At 48.0% G+C, this 26,878-nt stretch overlaps 1 protein-coding gene across 8 annotated transcripts in view; it reads right to left on the bottom strand.

Annotated features, from left to right (window-relative positions):
- SLC20A2 (solute carrier family 20 member 2) overlaps positions 1-26,878 on the bottom strand; it is a 98,506-nt gene that overhangs the window by 3,622 nt on the left and 68,006 nt on the right. For 7 of the 8 annotated variants that reach the window (XM_053578195.1, XM_053578198.1, XM_053578200.1 and 4 more), the window contains 5 exons: positions 18,020-18,136; positions 11,296-11,502; positions 9,698-10,286; positions 6,102-6,287; positions 5,031-5,115 (listed from right to left, as the gene is read on the bottom strand). In XM_053578195.1, coding sequence (XP_053434170.1) covers positions 5,031-5,115; positions 6,102-6,287; positions 9,698-10,286; positions 11,296-11,502; positions 18,020-18,136 — 1,184 coding nt within the window. The remainder of the gene's footprint in view (positions 1-5,030; positions 5,116-6,101; positions 6,288-9,697; positions 10,287-11,295; positions 11,503-18,019; positions 18,137-26,878) is intronic. The other variant, XM_053578201.1, reaches the window with a different exon arrangement.

Genomic DNA, 26,878 nt, shown 5'->3' with positions numbered 1-26,878 from the left:
TGTGGGTGGTTCAGAAACAGTCATTTGCGTCTTGGATTAAACTCCTGTTACCTGCTGTCTCCCTAGAGCACGTCCCTTTTCAACACACTTTCGCTTGTTCTGGAATCCCTTAGGGAGAAGGCACTCAATTCCAAGTTTATCTCTGTCCCCTTCCTTTTTAAAACATTTGTTTAAAAAAAGACTTACTGATAATATAATAGTATTATTACAAGTGTACGTAATTTGAGGGGTAAACAATTACCCAGAACCTCACTTTTGTCGCATTTATATATCCCTTTCTAGACTTTTTTTTATAGGTAACCTTGATTTGTAAATAATAGAATATACTTCTGTTTCCTTTTCTTAAAAGAATTAACATCATCAGCATCTCTTTACAGTCTGCTTAGCTTTTGACTATCATGTGAAAAGGTACCACTTAGTTATATCCACCTATTTTTCAATTTGCTTCCATTTTTTTCCCTATTCAAAAAGTTCCATGACTAATATCTTCATTCACATAGCTTATATTTAGGCTTTAAAAATAATATTCCCTGAAACTGATTATTTGTTTGGTTTTTTTGTTGAGACAGTATCTTACTTTGTTGCCCTGGGTAGAGGGCTGTGGCGTCATAGCTCACAGCAACCTCAAACTCCTGGATCCTCTTGTTCCAGCCTCTCAAGTAGCTGAGACTACAGGTGCCTGACACAATGTCCACCTAGTTTCCCTATTTTTTTTTTTTTTTTTTTAGTAGAGATGGGGTCTTGCTCTTGCTCAGGCTGGTCTTGGAACTCCTTAACTCAAGCAATCCACCTACCTCAGCCTCCCAGAGTGCTAGGGTTACAGGCATGAGCCACTGTGCTCAATCCCTGAAATTGATTATTACAGAGGGGCATTTAAAACACATCTTGAAATACAGTGGAACCTTCATAGTTGACCTAGGTGACCACCTCCTTAAGTTGACCTAATTTTCAGGGACTGACAGGCACCGCATGTACATATCGGTATGGAAAGCCTGGTTCCTTATGTTGACCAGTTTGTCACAGTCCTTTCAGTGGTCAAACGTACAGGGGTTCTACTATAATTTGAAACTTGGAGAAAAGTTGCAATAACTCTCATATACCCTTTGCCCAAATTCATTCATTTTTAAAAATTCTGATTTTTAGAGATAGAGCCCCACTCTGTCACTCAGGCTAGAGTGCCATGGCACAATCATAGCTCGCTGCAGCCTTAAACTCCTGGGCTCAAGCAGTCTTCCTGCTTTAGCCTCCCAAGAAGTTGGGACTACAGGCATCCATGACCACACCTGGCTAATTTCTAAATTTTTTTTTGTAGAGACGGGTCTCCCTATATTGCCAGGCTGGTCTCAAACTCCTGGGCTCAAGCGATCTTCTCACCTCAGCCTTCCACAGTGCTGGGATTTTATGCATGATCCTTAACTATGTACCCCTACAAGGATGCATGAATGAAAGACGTCTACCCAGATGAACCCAAAAGCTCATTTTAAACAACAGTTTCCACCTTTTTTTTTGCTTTTGTTTTTTAGACAGAGTCTCACTCTGTCACCTCGGGTAGAGTGCTATGGCGTCATAGCTCACAGCAACCTCAAACTTCTGGGCTCAGTGATCCTCCTACCTCAGCCTCCTGAGTAGCTGGGACTGTAGGCTTCACCACCACACCCGGCTAGTTTTGTCTATTTTTAGTAGGGGGGGGTCTTGCTCTTGGTCTTGAACTCCTGAGCTCAAGGAATCCTCCTGCCTGGGCCTCTCAGAGTGCTGAAATTGTAGGCCTGAGCCACTGCACCTGGTCAGTTTCCAACTTTTGTCCCCAAGTTCACAAGATTTGCCCATCTGATGGATAGCTCTCAGTAGGAAACTCAAATTTACCACACCCGAGAAAATTATTCCTAAAAATCGGATGCAATTTATTTATGATTTTTATGTGGCCAGCAAGACCCTTTAATGTTTCCAGGTTCACGGTTTCAGAGGGCCCCATTCATAATGCCACTCCCCCCACCCCCAATGACTCATATCCTACGCTTGCCATTGAGGACAGTTACATGCAGAGGAAATAAAACGTGATGGGAGAGAGAGTAAGTGCTGGGGGTGACAGCAGCTGTGAACTCCTCTTGACCCCTTTATCTCTCGGGCTTTGAGGACAGTCATTTGCTCTCTGACTGCACTGCAAGTTCTTGGGAGCCAGGACTCTGTCCTTAGTTCCCAGGACTGATTTTGTCCAGAAGTCCATGATAGTGACATTGAAGACTAGAATCCACGCTGGTGAGGATGGGTTTCAAGTGCCAATGAGCTATCCTAGTAATACTTCTCATCAGCTCAATGGAAATACAGCTTATCACGGATAGATACAGTGCGTGGAGATGTTTTAGCACAACAGTAACATGCAATTTATTCAGACGGCGTGTGTCCACCCCACTAGCACAGTGCCCGGCACTCCTCAGCACTCAGCAGGCAGGCTGATTTTATAATGAACATTTGTAGAGATGAGGTTTTTTTATATGCTGTAGCAAAGGAAAAATCCTTTCCAATAAGAACAAGGCTTTCCTCTTTCTAATGAAGCCGATAAAAAGTCCCTTAGGAGCCCTCCTTACACAGAGGTGCAGTGTGCGGGAAACAACACTTTAAGGTGAGAGTTTAGTTTTTTATAAGCTTTTCATGCTCTTCCTCTATCTCATAAATTGTATTCTGGAGTTTGGTGTTATTAGCAACATTAGTATGTCAGCTTTAACACCTTGTATCTCGGTACAGATTTGATGGCTAATGCAGTTAGGTGAGTAAATAACAGCAATGCAGAAAAAACAAACTTGTGCTGGTTTTCCAAGGATCTTTCAACTGGTATGAAAGAGTTTGCCTTCCCTGGGCTTGCTTACCAGCAGAATTAATCATTAAAAAGATAGTGTTACATTTATTTAAAAACAGTTCAAGGCCGGGCATGGTGGCTCACGCCTGTAATCCCAGCAGTTTGGGAGCCCGAGGTGGGAGAATCTCTTGGTGCCAGGGGTTCCAGACCAGCCCCCTGTCTACGAAAGAATTAAAAATATTAGGTGGGAGGCTGGGTGCAGTAGTTCACGCCTGTAATCCCAGCACTCTGGGAGGCTGAGGTAGGTGGATTGTCTTAGGAATTCAAGACCAGCCCAAGCAAGAGCGAGACCCTATGTCTACTAAAAATAGAAAAATTAGCTAGGAGTAGTGGCAGGTGCCTGTAGTCCCAGCTACTGGGGAGGCTAAGGCAAGAGGATTGCTTGAACCTAGGAATTTGAGGTTGCTGTGAGCTATGATGCCACGGCACTGTACTGAGGGCAACAGAGTGAGACTGTCTCAAAGAAAAAAGCAGCTCAAAATCATTTATGCCTACAGAAAAGTTACCAGGCTGAGCCTGTATCCCCAGGAAAGAATGTCCTTAGCAGCACTTCCCTCTCTGTTCCCACATCTGAAGTGAGGCACAGGAGAGAAGATGTCATTTTTCATTCCATATAGTTTTTCTGTTTGGAATATTTCAGTGCACACGTGTTTCTTTGGTAATTTTTAAAGAATCAAAATTAGGAAAGGAGCAGTGGAGGAGGAGCAGGGCCGCATGTCCCTCCGTGTGCTGAGTGACCCTTCTCTGCCTCAGTTTGCTCATCTGTGAAGCCACAGGACGTCAGAACCCTCCTCGGACAGTCCCTGGGCAACAGTCAATGAGCTCATGTCCACAGGGCCAGCAGAGCAGCCGCTCCAGACTCCTCTGCTGTGGCCAGGCCCCGTGACCATGAGGCTGCAGCACAGGTGGGGACACGAGCCTTGGCTCTGCCACATGCTGACCCCATGACCTGGGACTAGCAGAACCGAATCCACAGGGGGGGGTCGAAGGACAGCGTGTGTCCACCCCACTAGCACAGTGCCCGGCACTCGGCAGCACTCAGCAGGCAGGCTGATTTTATAATGAACATTTGTAGAGATGAGGTTTTTTTATATGCTGTAGCAAAGATGGAAAAATCCTTTCCAATGAGAACAAGGCTTTCCTCTTTCTAATCAGGCAGATTCTTTATGACATGGAGCCCCAGCTTTGTCTTAAATGTGCTGCCAGCCCACTGGAAATGCTGTCCTGAGAGCAACCTGAACTTAATATTTATTTGAAACACAAAGCCGTCTGCATTTAGCTGGCATGTGTTTATAAACATATTGGCTGGAATTTTAAAACTGTGGGTCAATAAAGGTAGCTGCTGTGTTCCTCAGGCCACACGCCACACAGCAGGCACAGGCTTACTTTCCTTAAATGACACACATGTGTGAACCCAGGAAAAATCTAGAAGCAGCTTTTGCTTTGTGGAGGTGGTTAAGCATTTCTGTGTATAGGAGACCCTTTGTAGGTGAGAATTATCTCCAGGCACTGGGCCAGACCTGGGTCATCAGCCTAGTCCTGGGTCCTGCTGTCCTGGCCATCCTGGACATCCCCTGGAACTCACGGAACCTGCATCCTCTTCATTAACCTCAAGGCCCCTCCTGACGGCCCCTCCTGACGGCAACACAGAATCCCCTCTCACACAGCCCTGAGCCTGAGAGTGCCTGGCAGGGTCAATACCAGGAATCACCTTCCCTTTGGTGTTTCCTCTAAGGCGATACCGTTACTTTGGGCATCACGCAAGGAATAAAAAACCTTGGAACGACTCTGTCTTCATTTCTGTCTCCACGGCCAGTTCCCCTCCCCCAGGCTCTGGGCTGGGACTGAGAGGTGCGCCCCGTGGGAGGCCAACACAGCCGGCACACATCTGATCTCAGTGCAACCTTCACTGTGGAAGCATCGAGAGAACAGGACAGAGGGCGAGTGGGCTGCACCTCTGTGCACCGGGAAGCCCGTCTGACGAGGGCAGGTCTCACCCTGCCAGGCAGTGTGAACACTAACAACTGGAAGAAAGCACCTGCCACATCCAACAAGCGTCCCAGCACCCAGCGGACCCCAGGGGCTTTTCTCATAGCCACCCGCCTACAGTGCCACCAGCTTCCTCACACTCACTCAGTGACCAGGGCCGCCCAGCAGCCCGCGGGCAGCGGCCTACCTTGCAGTGCGTAGTGCTGACGGGAAGGCCCACGTTGGAGGCGATGACCACAGTGAAGGCTGAGGCCAGCTCAATTGTGAAGCCGCTGTGGGAGGAGCACAGGAAGACACGTCACAGGCACCCTCGGTGTCAGCTCCCTGACAGCGCTCAGGAGCCGGAATCCTACCAGAACACTCTCTGGGTCGACCGTGGGCTGCTGATGGGGCTTTAACACCATGGCAGCAATTCACATGGAGACTGGGCTGTGCTGTGTGCGGCCTGACAGGCTCGACTGTGTGACATGGTTTCAAAAACCGCGTGCTGCACAAAGTGGGTCAGAAATCCCTGCTGTGTAGTGAGAGGACAGTAAATCAGCCATTTCTAAAGCAGCACAGGAAAAACTGTGCTCTCGTCTAAAAAAATGGGTACTTACTACAAAAAAATGTTTCTCAGATTACTGATTTTTCTTCAAATCAATCTTCTAGAGGAATCTGTATTAAAAATGACTTTCAAGAGGGAAAACTTGAAAAAAGTGAAAACCTCCAAGATTTGTCTTTAATTTTTAATTAAAAAATTTCTTTAGGTACTCACTGATTATAGCAACTCCAACATTTGAAAGAAGAGAGAGGGGAAAAAAATTCCTCCAATAAGGAGCTCCAAAATTTGGTTGTGTTCTGAAAGTTGTCTCCTAAGTTTATTTAACCACTGAGCAAGGGCTGGACAACAGAGAGGGACACACACACACACGCAAAGCCTGCGGACCCCAGGACGGCAGGGCACCCAGGCAACCCCAGAAGGATGGCCAGAGACCTCTCTGGGAAGACCGGCCCTAAGCCCTGGAGCAGGCTGCACCACTCCGTCCCTGCTGCCCTCTGGACCTCACAGTGGACAGGTGGGGGTGCGGGGCTACAGGGTGGGCTGTGCTCCCCCCAGCTCTGCTCACCTTCTCCCACCTCTGATCCTTCTGACTCTCTCCTCTGGCCCTGCAGATGCAGACAGGGAGCCAGCGAGGGGGACACGGCCTGCACCCAGGGGCCGCGCTCAGGCCTCAGGGGATACCATGCTGTCCACCCAGCCCCACTGCTGACGTACCTGGATGGTGTGATGGGGGTGAGGTCTTTCCCCATGGTCTGGATCACTCTTCTCCCCCAAACCCAGAGACCCATACAGATCCCGACGCCTCCATAGAACAGTAGCCAGACGGGGGTGGCTGCTTCCTGCATGACTGCACCTTGTTCGTAAATCAGCCACAAGGCCACCAACGGACCAATGGCATTACTAGAAAACAAAAATAAGACTGATGAGAGAACAGAGGCACCGGGCGCGGTCCCGGCGCACCCGTGTTCTCTCGAGGCGCCTTGCTGCACCTCGCAGACATGGTGGATTTTTTACAGACTGAAGGTTTGTGGCCACCTGCATGACGGTCTCCCCACCAGCGCGGGCTCCCTCAGGTCTGTGCCATGTTCTGGTAATTCCCACAAGATTTCAGATCTTTCCACGGTCATTACATCTGTCACGGTGACCTATGATCAGTGATCTTTGATGCTGTGACAGTAATTGTTTGGTGGCGCCACAGACCTCACCCCAGAAGGAAGCGCATGGGCTCTGACTACTCCACTGGGAACACCTGCGCCACCTCTCGCACTCCTGGGGCCTCTCTGTTCCCTCAGAAACGGCATCAAAATCAGCCAGTTAATAACTCCACAATGGCCTCTAGAGTTCCAGTAAAAGCAGAAGTCCCACATCTTTCACTTTATTGTTTTATTTTTAGTTTTTTGAGACAAGGGTTCTGTCTCCCAGGCTAGAATGCAATGTTGCCATAGCTCACAGCAACCTCAAATTCCTGGGCTAAAGCAATCCTCCTGCCTCAGCCTCCTGAGTACCTGGGACTACAGGAGACTGTCGCCACATGGGCTAGTTTTTCCCTTATTTTTTAGATACAGGGTCTTGCTGTGTTGCCCAGGCTGGTCTTGAATTCCCAGCCTCAAGTGATCCTCCCACCTCAGCCTCCTGAGTTGCTGGGTTTACAGGTGTGAGCCACTGTGTCCAGCTCTGTCTTTCATGTTAAATGAAGAGCTAGAAATGATCAAGCTTGCTGAAGAAGGCAAGTGAAGAGCTGAAATAGACCCCAAACTAGGCCTCTTGGGCCAAACAGTTGGCCAAGTTGAATGCAAAGGAAAGTCTCTGAGGAAACCCCACTAGACGCACAAATGAGAAGAAGGCGAAGCCGCCTCGCTGTTGATGGAGAAGGTTGCAGTGGTCTGGACCCAAGATCAAACCAGCCACAAAGTTCCCTCCAGCCAGAGACTAATCCAGAGCGAGGCCCTGACTTGCCCCAGTTCTGTGACGGTCGAGAGAAGAAAGGGAGCTGCTGGAGCTGGAAGCCAGCAGCTGCTGGTTCATGAGGTTTAAGGGAAGGACCCATCGCCAGCATATGAAACTGCAAGGTGAGGCCGCCCTCCCACCTCCAGGGTGACTATGGGCCTCCAGGCCCTCTGATGGGCACTGACCCCACCAGACTCCTGCTCCGAGGACCGCTGAGCAAAGGCGTGTGCCTGCCATCTGCCACCAGGTCTCAGGGGCTTTACAGTTTCCTTCTCACAGCAGTCCTTCAGGGTGGGGGTGCTGTGAGGAGACGGTTGACTTCCTCTACTCAGAAATGCCCTGCTCCAGTTCTCTGCTTCACATACTCCTGTTAGGCCTCTGAGATTCAGTGTCTTCTCCTCTCCAGAGCTCACTCTCACCCCAAACACCCCACACTCTGCTCACGTGGCTGTGCCCCACACAGGAGCAGGGCGGCCTGCACACCATCTCTCCTTCACCTCTCCAGCTCTGGAGCCCCCACACCTGGCATGCAGTGGGCATTCAAACAATGCCTACCCACACCTGGTATACAGTGGGCATTCAAACAATGTTTGCTGACTGAGTGAAAGAATGAATGGAAAACTGGCAAATTACCAGCCTGTAAGTTTTTTTTTCCAGTTTTTGTTTTTGCTTTTGAGATGGTCTCACTCTGTTGCCCTGGCTGGAGTGCAGTGGCACAATCATAGTTCACTGCAGCCCTGAACTCCTGAGTTCAAGAGATCCTCCTGCCTCAGCCTGAGATCCTCCTCTCAGGAGGATCTCTTGAATCTTCCTGCCTCAGTCCCTCAAATAGCTGGGACTACAGGTGCATGCCCAGATAATTTTTCCTCTTCTTTTATTTAGAGATGGGGTCTTGCTATCTCACTATGTTGCCTAGGCTGGTCTCAAACTCCTGACCTCAAGCAATCCTCCCACCTTGGCCTCCCAATGTGCTGGGATTACAGGTGTGAGCCACCAAGCCTGGACTGTGTTAGCAGTTTTGAAGACGCCTTTTGGGGGCGGCGCCTGTGGCTCAGTCGGTAAGGCGCCGGCCCCATGTACCGAGGGTGGCGGGTTCGAACCCAGCCCCGGCCAAACTGCAACCAAAAAAAAAAAATAGCCGGGTGTTGTGGCGGGCGCCTGTAGTCCCGGCTACTCGGGAGGCTGAGGCAAGAGAATCACTTAAGCCCAGGAGTTGGAGGTTGCTGTGAGCTGTGTGAGGCCACGGCACTCTACCGAGGGCCATAAAGTGAGACTCTGTCTCTACAAAAAAAAAAAAAAAAGAAAACGCCTTTTGGTAACAAGTTAGAAATTTTTAAATGAACAGAGGAAAGATTTAAGGGGGTATGAATGTCAGCATCTGGGTCGCTGCTAAACATACATTGAAGATCAGCTCCTAGAGGCTCTCGTGACTTCCCATCACACCTGTCCCTGTGGTTTCCCCTCATTCCCAATACCCTAGAGGTCGGTGCCCAGTGCCTTCCCCCCGCCTCTGTGCGCAGGGGTCACCAGCTCTGGGATAGTACAGCCCTGCATCTGTCTCATGGCCGACGTCCCCCTGCCCCCAGGTGCACACAGCCTGCTGCCTGCCCGGCCTTGTCACCCACATGTCACAGCATGTCACACTTCACACGTCCACCCAGACCTGCTTCTTCCGTGGACATCCCTGCTGAGAAACGGCAGCTCCATCTCTGGTTTGCTGGGGCCGGGGTGCCTGGACCAGGCCTGCTCCTTTCTCCCATGTCCACGGCTGCTCTCAGACTTTCTTCCATAGGCTGAACTTCACAACAGACCCAGAACGTGGCTGCCCTGCCGCCTCCCTGGTCTCAGGTTACCCTGGATGGTTGTAGTCACCTCCCAGCCGGCCTCCCCACCATGCCCTTATTTCTCTCCAGTTTCTTCACAAGACCAAAACCTGAGCATCCCTGTCCCACGTGCACTGTGTGGCCTGTGCTCAGGCCTCCAGGGGCTCCCCTATCTCAGCGTGTCCCCTCTGTGGCCTCCATGCTCTTCCTTGGGTGTACCAGGCACGCTCAGCCTAGGCCCTCTGTACCCCTGTGCCTCCTTCCCACAGAGCCACAGGGCCTGGCCCCTCTGCCAGACCCCACTGGCCCTGCTTGAGCAGCATGACTCCCGTTGCCACCCCCAGGCTCCCAGCCCAATTTCCCCTCCATTCTCCTCTCTGACATTTATCTCTATCTGGCACATGACATTTGCAACTTCTCGGTCTGTTTGCTGTCTGTGCAGAACCAGAGACTTTGGTCCAAGCCGCCCACTGCTGCCTCCCACACCCAGCAGACGGTGGGCGCTGAGCACCCTCCCGCTGAGCAAGCGGGCATACTCACCTTACATCGTTGCCACCATGAGCGAAGGATCCAAAGCAGGCGGTGAGGACCTGCAGGAAGTGGAACAGGAGGTGGACCTCTGCCGTGTCCTTCTCCTCCTTCTCCTCTTCTGCGGGGTCCTCCTGTGGCCGGTCGGGTTCCACCAGCTCAGATGCCAGCTTCATCTCCACGCCGCCCTCCTCGGCCTCAATCTCGGCCTCGGCCACTGCGTTGCAATAGCTCGAGTAGCTGTCATAGCGGAGCCTCTTCTTGGAGTAGGACACAGTGTCCCCCACCAGCTTCTCACTGTCTTCTGTGGCGGCCGCCTCGGCGGCTCTGAAGGTGGAGTGCACGGGCACCCCGCAGATGGCTGCCGTGTAGCACGTGTAGCTGTTGTTGCGCCGCAGCAGCCGGGCGCTGCTCTCGGGGGCCGGCCTGTCCTCGGGGCCCCGGTCTACGTGGATTCTGTGCAGCAGGTCTTTGTACAGCCCCGAGTCTTTGTGCACGGTGTGGTACACGTGACCGTCACTTCTCGTGTGGCCATCAAAGCCGAAGGTGCCATTGGAGACGGGTGACTTTACAGAGCCGGGAGTCATGGAAAGTGCCCTTCCTAGATAGGGTTGAAAAACAGACTCAGGTTCTAGCCTTCTAGCTGTAAACCGTGTCTGGAAGAAGATGGTCCTCCCACAGAATCACGGAAACCTTAGGAAACATCTGGACCCCCTGGGGGTGTCCAGCCTCAAAACGTTTGTGGACACATCCAGCCCGCCTGGGAGGGTCCTGGCACCTGCCTGCCACGGACCTTATCTCTGGAAGGTTGGATTGTGAATTATTTTAATTTTTTTCCATATGCTTCATTTTCTAAATAGACTATAAAGGGCATCTAATGTGGTTAAAATAATAAAACAGACAACAAAAAGGCAAAACTAATAATATGGTAATTTAAAATGAAAAGTTCTGCTAAAAAGCATCTTCCATTTACTCCAGTGCTCTTTCTTTTCTGATACCAGTTAAAGGGAGCATCTTTCTAAGGAGCTTTTTAAGAAAAATCTCAAATAAGCCACTTCACATGACACAGGTGTTCCAGGTGCCTCTTAAAAAGGTCAGTTACGTCTGCCAAAGGCGGTACCTGTCACATCCGAGAAGGGAAATTAATTTGCTTTCTTTGGGCCATGTCTGGGCCCATGTCCGTGGCTAAAGGACACCCCCAGGATGGTCTGGATATTTCTTAAGCTTCCTGTGATTCTCTGGTAGGACCAGCTCTTTCCTTATAGTTTTTCCTTTCTCCTCTGGTCTTCCTGAGTAAACTGAGTAACGGTCAGCCATCGGGTGACTCCTGCCAAACAGGCAGCTGAGCCTCAGAAAACCCAGTGGAGGGGTGCCTGGTACCCCGGATAAGGCTGTAAATAGCTCTTAGAGGAAAATCACAGGACAAGAGTAAGCCTGTCCTGACTGTGGAGTGGACTCTGAAAGCCTCTCTGACCTCTAGGTTTTTCCAAAAAATAAAACTGGAGGATACTTTTGTGCATTAAAGCCAGATTGTGTACCCCCAGGGCCTGGCCTACCCCGAGAACTTTTCTGGGCCACCCCATAACCCTGGCCCTATGGGGGTTTCTTACCGTATGCCACCCGAGGGTGGCTCCCCATGGATGTGCCTTCAGAGGCCCCGGAGGACGTCTCCCCAGCTGCCCCGGTGAGTGGGATCACGCTGTCATCATTAGCCTTGGCCCCCGGCAGCTCTTTAAATACCGGTGACTCTGCTTCCTGAACTTTATTGAGGCTTTCATCAGAGACTCGTGATAAAGCAGCTTCTTTTTGTAATTTACCTAAAGAAAATATAGTCATAACTGAAAATTTTGGAAGAGAATTCTTGTTATTGAGAAACGAATATAAGAAACGTACGTTTAGGTGGAGTCCGTAGCTCAGTGTGTAGGGCGCCAGCCACATACACCCAGGCTAGCGGGTTTAAGCCCGTCTTGAGCCTGCTAAACAGCAATGACAACTGCAACAAAAAAACAGCCGGGCATTGTGACAGGCGCCTGTAGTTCCAGCTATTTGGGAGGCTGAGGCAAGAGAATGGCTTAAGCCCAAGAATTCGAGGTTGCTGTGAGCTGTAACATCACAGCACTCTACCAAGGGCAACAAAGTGAGGCTCTGTCTCAAAAAAAACCAAAAACCAAAAAACATACATTTATCTTTAAACTTTAGCACTTACTTTGGACACCAAAACAAAGGAAAAAGTTACAGCTATTATACATGGAAAACATAAAGTAGAAAGTTCCATCAGTTATATGGAAAACTCTAGCCAGAAAATTCAGCTACTGCAGAGAAAATGGGAGTTTAGGGCCTGAGTAATTATATCCAAAAACGAAGAGAAAAGAGGGCCAGATTTAATGACCAAGGTCCTTTCCAAGGCTAATGCTCTACATCTAGCCTGGCCTTCTATTTTCTTTTTTTTTTTTTTTAAGAGACAGAGTCTCACTGTACTGCCCTCGGATAGAGTGCCATGACGTCACACAGCTCACAGCAACCTCTAACTCTTGGGCTTACACGATTCTCCTGCCTCAGCCTCCGGAGCAGCTGGGACTACAGGTGCCCGCCACAACGTCCAGCTGTTTTTTGGTTGCAGTTCAGCTGGGGCTGGGTTTGAACCCGCCAACCTCAGCATATGGGGCCGGCACCCTACTCACTGAGCTACAGGCGCCGCCCCTATTTTCTTAAGCTAACCTCAGAATCGCTGAAATTTTATTCTGTTATCTTCATAGATACTGTTACAGCACGTTTGGTTTTCTTCTGGTTGATAAATTATTGGTCTCCCATTTTGTTCAGGTTACCAACTTTTAGGAAACAAGTAAATTATTCTCCTCAAAAGGAACAAGGAGATTTTTAATTTTTTTTCTTTTTTTTTTTTTGAGACAAGAGTCTCAAGTTTTTGCCCTGGGTTGAGTGCCGTGGGGTCACAGCTCACAGAAACCTCAAACTTTTGGACTCAAGCAATCCTCTTGCTTCAGATTTTCTGTTTGTAGTAGAGACTGGGTCTCGCTCTTGCTGAGGCTGGTCTCCAACTCGTGAGCTCAGGCAATCCACGTGCCTTGGCCTCCCATAGTGCTGGGATTACAAGCCCACCACGCCCGGCCCCTACTTACTTTTAAAAATCCCTTACTTTAAAAAGAATTAAGGGATTTTTATTTTATTTTTCAGGATTTGTAAAAAGCTGTTTTAAAGCTCAACAGTATTTTTTTTTTAATGAAATCTGATGTGTGGTGCTGCTAATTTAATTACCTTGCTGCCAGCAAATGAGCCTGAGCAAATTTCTAAGCTCTCACCTATACAGCTGAGAGGGAAATAAACTTCTCAGTTCCTTGGTGAACACACTTGTAGCATCTCCAGCTGTGTCACTTATCGCTTGTGACAGTCAAATGTAGAGACTGTTAAATTGTTATACTCCACAGGGAGCGCAAAAGATAGTACATAAAAGTCTCTGACCTTGAAGTGCTTATAATCAGAAAGAAAAGTTTGATATTTATAAAGATAATTATAATAAAAATTAATACTTAAACAAGACAGATATATTATTATTTTCTTCATTTCATCAGTGAGCAAACAGGAAGATTAACTCATTTGCCCAGAGTCATCAAGGGCAGACAGAGCCAAGCTCAGGGCAGCAGGTCCGTACCTAAAATAATAAAACGATAAATATGTATGGAAACATCAAACTATATAGGACTGACAAAAACAGTCTCCTGGGGAGCACTGTCAATTTCCTGCTATAACATTAGAGCTACTGCTGAAAGGTAAAGACTTTAAGGTTCAGTCAACATTAGGGTTGAGCCATTAGGAAAGGCATTCAAAAACCCTGGCATTTGGCTCAGTGCCTGTGGCTCAAGCGGCTAAGGTGCCAGCCACATACTTCTGAGCTGGCAGGTTCGAATCCAGCCTGGGTCCGTCAAACAACAATGACAGTTGCAACCAAAAAATAGCCAGGTGTTGTGGCAGGTGCCTGTAGTCCCAGCTACTTGGGAGGCGGAGGCTGGAGAATCGCTTAAGCCCAGGAGTTGGAGGTTGCTGTGAGCTGTGATGCCACAGCACTGTACCAAGGGCCATAGCTTGAGGGTCTGTCTCAAAAAAACAAACAAAAAACCCCCAACATTTAAGTGTATGTCACCTCTCCCCTAGGGCAAGCCACACAAACAGCATTTGCAGAGGTGGCTCCTCTTAGACTCATGCTCTGCTTGAACAGAACGGGTGACATTCTTAGTATAGGGTAGGGAGCAGCTTCATGACAAAGGATGAAGCTAGTTTTTAATCCATTAGCGATATGGACATGTATTAATGTGCTTGAAGTTGTATGTATTAACGTGGATTTAAAAAATGTATTTGTTTTAAAATTTATCTGCATTCCAAGCCTTAAAACCACATGCTTTTCACAGGGCTCTCAAAAAAAAAGGTAGAAAAAAAGGAAATATTTTCATTTGTCCTTAAAACATCTTACAGCCAGCCATGTTTCAAAGAAACCCATTTAATAGATGCGGAAACATACCATGTTCATGATTTGGAAGACTCAGTACAGACAAGCCGTCAGTTCTTCTCAAAACTGACCGTCAGACCTGTGTATGGTCCTGAGTTTCAGCATAAGCTTGTAACCATCACAATCGGGATACAGAAGGGTCCCACGGTCTCCCCAGACTCCCTGCCTAGACCTAACCCTGGAAACCATCAGTCCAGTCTTTGTCCCTCTAGTTTTGCCTTTTTCAGAAAGTCACGTAAATAATAAAATAGGTGACTTTACTCAGTAAATTGCCTTTCAGATCTATGCACGCTGTGACGAGTATCAACCAGCTTGTTCCCCTTGTTGCTCCGTCAGGAAAGCCCCCAGCATGTTTATTCTGTGGATGACCTAAGTTGTTTCCAGTTTGGGGCGACTGCTAATAAAGGTGCAATGAACATTCAAGTCCACATTACTGTGTGAATTTAAGCTTCCGTTTTTCTAGGGAACTACGTAGGCAAGGCTGAGAGCGTACCTACGGCAAGTGCATTTCACCACGTGAGAAACTGCCCCGCTGTGCCCCTGTGACGCCGGCATCCCACCAGTGTGGACGGAGTCCCAGCTGCTCTGCCTCCTTGTCCACATTTAATACTGTCAGTTTCTTTAAGAAGCCATTCAAACAGGCGTGTCAGGCTGTCTCACTGTGATTTTAATTGGCGTTTCTCCCACACCAATGGATGCTGGGCACCTTTTTGTGACTTACTTACCATTTACATCTCTTCTTTGGTGAAGTGTCTCTTCAAATATTTTGCTCACTTTTTAACTGAGTCGTTTTGGGCTTTTTTTTTTTTTTTTTTTTGACACAGAGTCTCACTGTCACCCTGGGTAGAGTGCGGTGGTGTCATAGCTCACAGCAAGCTCAAACTCTTGGGCTCAAGTGATCCTCTTGCCTCAGTTTTTCTATTTTTAGTAGAGATGGGGGTCTCACTATTGCTCAGTCTGGTCTTGAACTCCTGAGCCTCGACCGCCCAGAGTGCTGCGATTACCAGCATGAGCCACCGCACTCAGCCAAATTATTTGTTTTCTAAAATTTCTTTATATACATGTATTCTGAATGCAAGTCCTTTGTCAGATGTGGAGTTTGCCAACATTTCCTTCCAATCTATAGCTTATCTTTTCATTTTCTTAATAGTGTTTCTCGTAGAGCAAATGTTTTTAATTTTGATGAAGTACATTCATCAGTTTCTTTTATGACTGTTTCTGGTGTCAAGCCTAGAAATTCTTTGTTTAATCCCAGGTCACAAAAGTTTCCCCCTATTATTTCACCTTAAAAGTCTGATTGCTTTTTATTTTTACATTTAGATCTACGATGAATTTGGGGTTAATTTTTTTAAATAAGGTATAAATCTTAGCTTTAGGCTATGGTTCTCTTTTCGACTCAGGATGACCAAGTGCTCCGGCATTTGTCTGAAAGACTATCCTCTCCTCCCTGAGCTGCCTTTGTCAAAAATCCATCTGTCCCATCTGTGTGTGTTTCTGGCTCTGTCCTGTTCACTAATCTGCACACCTCTCTCCCCAATACCAGACTGTCTTCTGGCTTCCTAGTAAGTCTTCAGGTCAGATAATGATTCCTTCAACTTTATTCTTGGATTTTTTCCAAAACTGTTCTGGCTATTCTCATTCCTTTAGCTTTCCATGTCAATTTTAAAAGTAGTTTGTGTAAATCTACAAACTATCCTACTGGAATTTCTTTTTTTTTTTTGGTAGAGACAGAGTCTCACTGTACCGCCCTCGGGTAGAGTGCCGTGGCGTCACACGGCTCACAGCAACCTCCAACTCCTGGGCTTAAGTGATTCTCTTGCCTCAGCCTCCCGAGCAGCTGGGACTACAGGCGCCCGCCGCAACGCCTGGCTATTTTTTTGTTGCAGTTTGGCCGGGGCTGGGTTTGAACCCACCACCCTCAGCGTATGGGGCCGGCGCCCTACTCACTGAGCCACAGGCGCCGCCCCTACTGGGATTTCTATTTAAAATCACGCTATGTCTACACATGGCTCTGGAAAGAACTGACAATCTGACTCTCCTGAGTCTTCTGATTCATCAGCGTGATGCATCTCTTCCGTTATTTTGGTCTTTGAAACATGGATTTTATTTTCAATTCCAGATATACCCATATGGAAACATGCATTCTCAGGGCAAATTTATTTTCTTCTTTTTTTCGAGACAAGTCTCACTGTAGCCCTGGGTAGAGTGCCCTGGAGTCGCAGCTCCCGGCGATCCTCTTACCTCAGCCTCCACAGTAGCTGGGACTACAGGAGCCTGCCACATGGCCCAGCTAGTCTTTCTAGTTTCAGTAGAGATAGGGAGTTGTTCTTGCTCAGGCTGGCCTTGAACTCCTGAGCTCAGGCAATGGACAAATGTCTTTTTTTTGAGAGATCTATGAAAGCTGACGGCTTCGAGGCTTGAAATTCAATTATGTTTCTGGTCAAAGGAAAACAGAACTGGCCGACTTTTTTAAAAGCCATATTATTATTATTATTAAGAGAGTATTCTTATCCAGGTATAATTTATATACAATAAAATGTGTACACCCTAAAAGGAACAGGTGGATACGCCGGGGCAAGCCAGCGCCCCCTGCAGGCCCTTCCCCTCCCCAGTTTTCTCTCACCCCCTCACCTATCCCAGGCAGCGAGGGGTTTCTGTTGCCATAGGTTCATTTTCCTTGTTCTCGAATTTTATGGAAAATTCCCTGGAACATTTAATGGAGAATTGGTGGAAGTTTAGTGAAATATGGAATCAAACAGAATCGGCTTCTTCTGTTCCATCTAACGGCTGTGAACGTCCCTGCTGTTATATTTTACACGAGTCCCTTCTCTTTACTGTCGAGTCGTCTCTGCTGCTGTATGAATTTACCACAGTTTCCTTCTCCTACTGACAAACACTTGGGTTGTTTCCCGCTTCTGGCTATTCTGACTCAAAGGTTTGTAGGCATGCCTTTTTCTGAACACGTTTTCATTTCTCCTGGATAGATACCTAGGAGTGGAACGACTGAGCCGTATGTAAGTGCACGGGCACCTTTATAAAGAAACCTTTAAAGAGATTTCCAAAATAGTTGCACCAGTTTACATGTCAGCATAAATAAATGAGAATTCTAAACATAACTCTTCTTCACCAACACTTGGAATTGCTAGTCTTTTTAACCTTCAGCCATTCTCCCAGGCATGAAATGGTATCTCACTGTGGTGTTAATTTGCATTTCTTTGAACACTAATGTTTTTTATCAGGCTGGCAGAAGTTGACTGTATAGTTAACCTCCAGTTACCCAGGGTAACTAGGACCTTATTGCTCACCTGGGTCACAATTTATCAAGAAAAAGTTTGAGGCTCAGTGCCTGTGGCTCAAGTGGCTAAGGCGCCAGCCACATACATCTGAGCTGGCAGGTTCGAATCCAGCCTGGGCCTGCTAAACAATGATGGCTGCAACCAAAAAATAGCTGGGTGTTGTGGCGGGTGCCTGCAGTCCCAGCTACTTGGGAGGCGGAGGCAGGAGACTGGCTTGATCCCAGGAGTTGGAGGTTGCTGTGAGCTGTGATGTCACAGCACTCTACCCAGGGCGACAGCCTGAGGCTCTGTCTCAAAAAAAAAAAAAAAAAAGAAAGAAAGAAAAAGTCTGAGCCAGGGGAGCAGCCAGGCAGGAGGCAGGGGATGGGGCGTGTGCCTTGGTGTGTGTTCTGGAGCACCCATACTTCCATTAGTAAGTGTAACTGTGCCCCTCCACTAGTAAGGATAACTGTGTATCACTCATGAAGTCTCAGGAATCAGGAGCATTTTTATAAATCATAAGAATAAAAGAGTCCATACCTGCAATTTTCCTCCGCATCCACGGACACACAACCAGCCACACAAAAAAGGCGAACACGAGAGCAACACCGAAGGACAGGAGAGCTATCGCCCACATGGGGAGAACCAGGCCCAGCACTGGGGAGAGAGCAGACCGCAGTGAGCTATCACCCACATGGGAGGACCCGGCCCAGCGCTGGGGAGAGAGCAGACCGCAGTGAGCTATCGCCCACACGGGGAGGACCAGGCCCAGCGCTGGGGAGAGAGCAGACCGCAGTGAGCTATCGCCCACACGGGGAGGACCAGGCCCAGCGCTGGGGAGAGAGCAGACCGCAGTGTTGTCACCAGCTTTCTCTGGAGGTCAAGCCCCAGAGCAATGGATGTTCTCATTCCCCAAATCTCAAATAAATCACCTGGACTTTGTATTAGATAAAACTCTCAAGCAAGCTGAGCCTGGTGGCTCTGCCTGTGATCCCAGCACTCTGGGAGGCCAAGGCAAGTGGATCCCTTGAGCTCAGGAGTTTCACACCAGCCTGAGCAAGAATGAGACCCCGTTTCTACTAAAAATAGAAAAAATAGAAAACTTAGCCAGGTGTCATGATGAGCACCTGTAGTCCCAACTATGTGGGAGGTTGAGGCAGAAGGATTTTTGAGCCCAGGAGTTGGAGGTTGCTGTGAGCTATGATGCTGCAGCACTCTACACAGGGCAACAGAGTGAGACTCTGGCTCAAAAAAAAAAAAAAAAAATTTTTTTTTTTTTTTTGTATTTGAAGAAGTGAATTAGAACTTTGCCCCTAGCTTAAATAAATGTTTAATAATGCAGGCTTAGTTATGCTGTTAACCGTTTTATACATATAGACCAGCTCAAAGTTACTCAATTAAGGTGCTAGTAAACATTTTGATAATAATAAGAGGTTAAAGACTAGGCAGCTAATGCTATAAATGAGACTCAGAATTAGTGTACATAAATATTAAGCACAAAAACCCCAAATCACCTAGCTGAGTCACAGCAGAGAGGTCAGCGGTGGGAGGACAAGCACTTTGTTCCACTCCCGAGTGCCCAGCTCCATCAGAAAGCTGTGGCTGGCAGCCCTGCTCCAGTGCAGCCCCCGCCTGCACCTGAACCTGAGAGCTGCCTCTGCGACTCCCGGCTGACCTCTCCATGGCCACAGGCCCAGCTTCTGGCTTGTACTCATGTCTGTGGTCCGCACATGTGGTGAAGGTCCCCCCTCCCCCCAGAGCTATCTCTTGCCAGCCTGAGCCCTAAGTGCTCATTACTAACATGAGAATCCCACCAACACCAACCAGTCTTCCAGCTTCAAAGCATGGTTTTCTAGAGGCTCCCCCTGCTCGCTCTGTGGTTTCCTTGATGGTGAAATTAATTGTGCTGATTTTGGCTTCACTGTGTGAACCTGAGCCGAGAGGCAAGCCCTCCAAACCGCAGAGAGAGGGCAACGACTTGGGACACATATTTTCTAAAGTGAGTGAACACTTTTGCTCTGAGGCCCTGGTGTTTCTCCGTCCGTGCTGAGCGGGCCCTGGTGTTCCTCCGCCCAACGCACAGGGGACAGGGGCTGCATTCTGTGTCCCCTGGCAGGGCCACGCGGCCCAGGGGGCCAAGACCAACTCCAGAAGGGAGAGTGTGAGGTCAGCCCCAGGCTTCCCGTCCTTCGCTGAGTCAGCGAGACACTGTGTCCCCTGCCCTTTGTGCCTCTGCCTTCACACCTGCCCCTGCCATGGAGGTGGCTAAGAAATCACCCGAAGGCTCCAAAGTCACCTCCTCACCGCGAGAAACTAGATGGGGAACAAGAAGAGGGACACGTTGCCGAGGGGAGTGACAAGGAGATGATGGGGAAGAAACGAGGAAGGAGAGAGGAGCCCAGGACATCAGGGAGTTGTTCCCAGGGAGCGGGAGTGGACGGGGGACAGGACGTGGACAGGGGTCTGAGTGAATTATTCCAGCAGTTTGGAGATTTAACAGAGCATGGGCCGAATACAAAGATTGACTTTTAAATGCTGCGTACAGGACAGGCTTCTGTTCTCGGCGCCAGCCACTCTCCGGCTCCTTCCCTCCCCGTGTGCCCCTCTCACTCCCCGCCGCCCTCTTCTCTCTCCCCCATCTCTTCCCTCTCTCTAATATAAAATAAACTTACACTTTCACATTCTAAAAACTTAAAAAACATAAATGAAGGCTGCATATAAAAACGCAAACTGACAGTGTGTCTGTGCTCCAGCTCCAAACCGCACTGAACAGGTAACATCCAGTCTCAAGGATGAAAGCAACGGGCGCAGTCTCGCACAGCGAGGGCGAGCTCCTCTTCTGAACAGAGTGCGTAGTATGGAGTCGCGCATCAAATTGTTTCCGAATATTTACACCTTCAGGGCCATGGAGACTCGCACAGCCTTTCACTCTGCGGTGGACAAAGCAGGGCACGGCTCCCATTGCTCCCGTTCACTCAGCCAAAAGTGGCTGCCAGCAGCCAGTGCGGGGAGCTCTGGACCTCAGCCCTCAGCTCCCACCACCAAACGGCCTTTCATCTCAAACGCCTTTCAAGTTCTGAACAGCAAAGATACAATGAACAGCGATTTAGCTCTAACCTCAAGTATCTTCGCAATTCTATTCCAGATCCACCAAAGATCAGAAGAATATTCACGTCACTAAGGAAAAAGACACAGAACTTTTCATAAACTGTGGTTTCCGTGGTCATTACGCTATTGTGCCTTCTGTCTGTCCCATGAAACACTCGTTAGAGTCTCTCTGGCCGGGCGTGGTGGCTCACGCCTGTGATCCCAGTACTCCGGGAGGCCCAGGCAGGTGGATCGCTTGGGTTCAGGAGTTCAAGACCAGCCTGAGGAAGAGCGGGACCCTGTCGCTATTAAAAATAGAAAAACTAGCCAGGGGTGGCAGGCGCCTCCCAGCTACTCAGGAGGCTATTCACAGCTACGGAGGTCGCTGTGAGCTATGATGACGCCACAGCTTTCTACACCCAGGGTGACAGAGTGAGACTCTGTCTATAAATCAATCAATCTTGTGTGAACCAATAGGCTTTAGCCATACAACTTTCTAATATCCAGCCTGGCCATTCCCTCCCTGTGATCTTCCTTCTTACTGACTTGCTGCACGGATTTCTTGTCTGGGTTTTGTCAGCAGCATGTGTGCGCTACACAAACATCAGTGTGCCACACGGAGCTGCAGTGCGTGAACACGCCTGTCATTCTCCCCTCGGGACACACTTCCCAGAAACAACGAAGTGTCACTACTTGTGCCTTCCCAGGTGCAGACGAGGGGGTCTACGGGGTTTCTCTTCTGCTTTCCTTTTTCTTAAACAGAAGCAGAGCCACCCTGCACATAATATAACAACATGCTGTGGGTGTCTCCTCACGGCAGCACACACAGGGTCACCTCCTTTGCACAATTATCTTTACTATCTTGCTTCCCTGATAAATTGAGTTACTACTTTTTGTTATTTTATTTTTATTATTTTAGATCAATATATTCAAAGCATGAGAGGATCTACCTATGTAATAGGAATCCTAAAACAACTTATTTAAGAAAAGCAGCACAGGCTTGGTGCCTGTGGCTCAAGCAGCTAAGGCGCCAGCCACGTACACCCGAGCTGGTAGGTTTGAATCCAGCCTGGGCCACCAAACAACAATGATGGCTGCAGCCAAAAAATAGTCAGGCATTGTGGCAGGTGCCTGTAGTCCCACCTACTGGGGAGGCGGAGGCAGGAGACTCGCTTGAGCCCAGGAGTTGGAGGTTGCTGTGAGCTGTGACGCCACGGCACTCTACCCAGGGCGACAGCTTGAGGCTCTGTCTCAAAAAATAAATAAATAAATACATAAAGAAAGAAAGAGAAAAGAAAAGCAGCATTCTTGTGATATTAGAAAAAGGCCATCTCCTAATTTGCTCCTAGAATTTTTTTCTCTCTCTCTTTTTTTTTTCATGTGGTACTAGCTTTCTCAAACTAGAATTCATTTATAATAATTTTGAAAAGGAAGTGAATTCAAATCACTGCCTTGATCCAGCCCTTGGTGGTAACTAGACTCTTCTCACCGCAGGGCTGCCCCAGTCGGACCGGGAGTCAGGGCAGTAGCGATTTCTGGCTTCTTGCCAGCTTGCACTGCACAACTATAACACAGATATAGAGGCCCTCTGGGCACAGAGCTCCTCACCCCAAGCCAGCTGGTGGCCTGGGGGTTGCTGAGGTTCTGATTTCCTTGAAACTGCATCAGAAGCAGCTGCAAATGGGAAGAGGAAGAGATGGGGGACTAAGAGCTGGAGGAGGAGGGGGGAGAGGAAGATGAAGGAGGCTGAGACAGTGGCAATGGCCTTATCTCAGGTTTAGTTTGAGAAGTCATTTGCTGGACAATACAGTGTACACAGGTTGCTGGTTAGAACCGTGTGAGAGCACCCCTTACACACACACTACAGAATGGCAGCAGCGTTTATGGTGAAGGAGGTGACCGGAGACGTGGCCCTCAGACCCCCCAGGCGGCAGAATCACTGCAGACCCCTGCTGGGACGCAGACTGTGGGTGACGGGGACGGCAGGGGCCTGAGAATCTGTGTTTCTCACATGTTACCACATGACACTGATGCTGCTGGTTTAGGGATCACGCTTTGACTTAGAAGTTATAAAAGGACAATTAAGTTCATGAACTCATCCCCCAAAACCTGCTACGGGCCTCGGTGCTGTTTATCACTACGGTTGCCTTCAAAAGACTCCCCTTGGCCATCTGGTAAGCACAGTGACATTCACCAATGAGGTCGGTCGCACTTTTTTAAGAACGCGTTTGTGAACTTAATTGTCTGACCTCCTGCGTAACTACCAGAGGCTCAGCCGGCGATCCTTCAAAGCACACACACTGAATTTCAGCACTCACTGTTCAAACATGGGACAAAAACCAGTTCCACATAACTGAAGACTCTGTCATTGAAAATGAACTTTAGGTTTGCATCAACTCAATTAAGTACTTTATTTCCTACCGTAACTTTTGGTTCTTGCAAATCACTTTTTTAAGAACAAAAATGCAAGGGCAATTCTTTAGTGCTGAGTTAGCCTTTGAAGTGTAAGAATGACTTCTACTTGAGGAAAGTCACGTCAGACGTGAGTAGAACAAACTAAGCCTAAGACATAAACAACTTCATAATAATTTACAGTGGAGGAACGGAGGAAATCAAAACAACATCTAACGCAACCCCATTTAATTCACATTTGATAAACGCACAAAAATGCTATTCATCAAAATTTCAGAAAGTTGGAACTGGGTAAGAGTAATGCTGGCATTCATTTCTGTTAGAAAATTTGGGTCTTTGCTTTTATCTCTGAGGTCTTTACGCGTTGAATGGAAATGCTCTAAGGAAGAGAGGAACTTGGGAGGAAAGAGCCCCAGACAGGCAGGCACACGCCGGACACGGCTACAGGGACTCCTCTCAGCCCACGTCTTTGCCTAACACGACACCACAGTTACTTATGACACAGCTGGGCAAGTAGAGATGCCCCATTTGAGGACACGTATGAAATTAAAGTCTAGGCTTGGTGCCCATAGCACACTGGTTATGGCGCCGGCCACATACACTGAGGCTGGCAGGTTCAAACCCAGCCGGGGTCTGCTAAACAACAATGACAACTGCAACAAAAAATAGCCGGGCGTTGTGGTGGGTGCCTATAGTCCCAGCTTTTGGGAGGTTGAGGCAAGACAATTGCTTAAGCCCAAGAGTTTGAGGTTGCTGTGAGCTGTGACGCTACAGCACTCTACTGAGGGTAATATAGTGAGACTCTGTCTCAAAAAAAAAAAAAGAAGAAGAAATTAAAGTCTAATTTGAAGGATAAAACCTTTAGTGCTTACATAAAAATAAGATTTGGACTCACCTACCAGGTATTCTAGAAACATCCCCCAGGAACCAAAATACTAACCAAGTCCTTCTCTGACTCAACTGGAGGAACAAAATGGTCCCTCCTTCAGAGTCATGAGCTGCTTCTCCTTCCTTCTCCTCAGAAAACCCCCCTGGAAAACTTCAAGCAAGAGATTTTCCATAGAAATATGTGCCGAAAAAAATAGAAAGGATGACTCAGGGTTTGCTGGTGATTTAATGCCGAAGGACTGAGCTAGTTATGACTGATGGGAACAAAACAGCCTCTGAGGTGCAGTGGGCCCTCTGTATCCCGGGTGACGTAAAGGATGGACTGTCTGCAGATCTTGACGTCACGGGGCCTGGAGGATACCGAGGGACGAATGTGCCTGTCTGCCTTGCCTCATGACCACAGAATGACGGGAGAGCTCATGAAGTATCAGACTACTTTACGATAAGGAGACAGACTGAGGAGAGAAGAACAGCTGCCCAACCAAAGTACGTACATATTACCGACTCTAGGTCTGGGACTACTGTCTGTGATGTATCATTATCTTTAAGAGGTGTATACAGATTTTATATCTTCCTAATACATACAAAAACATATAACCAGCTTCTTAAACATATTGGAAGACATTTTTAAAGGGAGTTAAGAGAAAAGATAGAATTTCTCAAGGTTAATAATATTTTGTTGCCCAAGCTAGAGTGCAGTGGTGTCATCCTAGCTCACTGCAACCTTGAACTTCTGAGCTCAAGCAATCCTGTCTCAACCTTCCAAACAGCCATCCAAACAGGCCATCATGCCTGGGTAATTCTTTTATATTTCTATAGAGATGGGGTCTTGCTATGTTGCCCAGGCAGATGCCAAACTCTTAAGGTCAAGCAATCCTCCCACCTTGGCCTCCCAAAGTGCTGCGATTACAGGTGTGAGCCACCACCCAGCTGGTGCAATTTTTATTATGATTCACAGTAATATGATACACCAGCTACAATATGGGTTTCACCTACCAGGGTGAAACCTTTTGGCTTCTCTGTGCCACATTAGAAGAAGAGGCACCAACGGGCCACTCGCTAAACGCACAAACACTAACGAAAGCTAATAAGAAAAAAAAAGTCCACAGGTAATTTTTGTGCTGCCACCACTGATCAGCAAAAAGGTCCTTATATAACAGTATGTGGCCCACAGGTTGGACACCCCTGGTCGCTACCTCACACACCAGGGCAATACCACAAGCAAGTCCTGTAGCTTAGGACTAGACTGCCTGGTCCAAACTCTGGTTTTGCATCTCTCTAGTTGTATGACCTTGATACTCAACACTGCCCTACCTCAATTTCCCACCAATATTGTCTGTCTCCTGGAGGAGGCTCCGTGTACCACGAGGATTGATTCATCATGTGTACCTCAGCTCAACAGATTTGTATTATTTATTTCTCATGACAGCCCCATGAAATACTTTATTATCTTAGTGTCCCACCCACGACACATTTTAATTTTCCCTCGAAAGACTAACTCTCTCAAGAAGATGATTCTTGTAGCAAATGTACACTCAAACCACAGCAAAAAGACAGGGAAGAGAGAGACATGGAGGGAGGGGCTGTGGCTCAAAGGAGTAGGGCACCGGCCCCATATGCTGGAGGTGGCGGGTTCAGACCCAGCCCCGGACAAAAATTGCAAAAAAAAGAAAGAGAGGTGGAGAAAACAGGCCAACCATTAAAAATTCACACTGGTCTTCTGACATTTGGAAGAAGTACCAGGTGCTACAAAAGGCAGCCTCAGTCTCCAAGTCACTGAGCAAGAGGTCACTGGCTATTGTGGGTGACTCTGGGAGGCCGAGGCTGGCGGATTGCCTGAGCTAAGGAGTTTGGGACTAGCCTGAGCAGGAGCGAGACCTTGTCTCTAAAAAGTAGCTGGGCATTGTGGCGGGCTCCAGCTACTCCAGAGGCTGAGACGGGAGGATCACTTGAGCCCAAGAGTTTGAGGTTGCTGTCAGCTATGACACCATGGCACGCCACCCAGGGTGACAGAGTGAGACTCTGTCTCGAAAAATAAAACAAGTAAAATAAAATACAATAAGGTCAAGCACCTGTATCCAAGATGGCTATGGATCGCCCAATCTCTCTGCTGTGGTTTTCTCTGACTCCCTGCTCCAGGCCTTCCCAGCACCCAGCGCTGTGAGAACGCTCTGGGAACCCACTCGCGGTGGTGGGTGAACTCCATTTCATGGTTCGGATGCTGTTTCTCTGCCTCTCTGAGGTTTTTTAATTCATCATGGGATGCAGACACTTTGAAAAGGCTGTGGCAGACACAGTTCACAGTCCATGAACCATAAAGCCTGCAGGGGCGTCGGCTGCTGCTACCTGAGACTGGGCTGTCCTCTCTCCCCAGCTCTCACTGCTCCGACCTCCAGCCTGGCACTTTCACCCCCCGAAATCATCTGAGGTGTGCAGGCCCCTGCAGGCAGCATGTAAACCTTTAAAATCAGTGCTTTAAATGCTGCAGACCAAAGTAAAAGGTTATAGAATGTTAGAATCATACAGAATTATCTTTTATTTTTAGTAATGAAGTGTGCAAAATATAATTAGATACATCTAATGAAGTAACATCTGAGAAAAATTACATAGGGGGAACCTAGGCCGAGAAAGGAACACGGATTTCGCTCTATTCTGGAAGATGGCACTTTTTGACTGTAAGTAAGACACGCCAATTGGCAGAAAGCTTATCTTTAGAACACAGACAGGGGTGCTTTCCGTCAGATATGGCCAGTAACTGAACCTCATAAAGGATAATAACGTCATGAAAACAACACAAATTAGTACACTTGTTGACTCCGCAGCCCCCATAATAGTGGGTGTATTCAGAATCCTACGGTGGGAGGCGCACCTCACAAAGAAAAATACGCACAGAAAAATTAAAACAATGTCATCAGTTCATCGACATGGAAATGTATGCGAATAAAAATGCCATACATACAGAACGTAACCAACTCCTCTTCCCCCTTCAAAAAACCCTCCAAACCCTTACAA

The sequence above is a fragment of the Nycticebus coucang genome, chromosome 24 (assembly GCF_027406575.1).
Source record: "Nycticebus coucang isolate mNycCou1 chromosome 24, mNycCou1.pri, whole genome shotgun sequence".
NCBI lineage: Eukaryota > Metazoa > Chordata > Mammalia > Primates > Lorisidae > Nycticebus > Nycticebus coucang.
The sequence above is the reverse complement of the archived record's forward strand: the minus strand, read 5'-3'. Positions and strand labels throughout refer to the sequence as shown.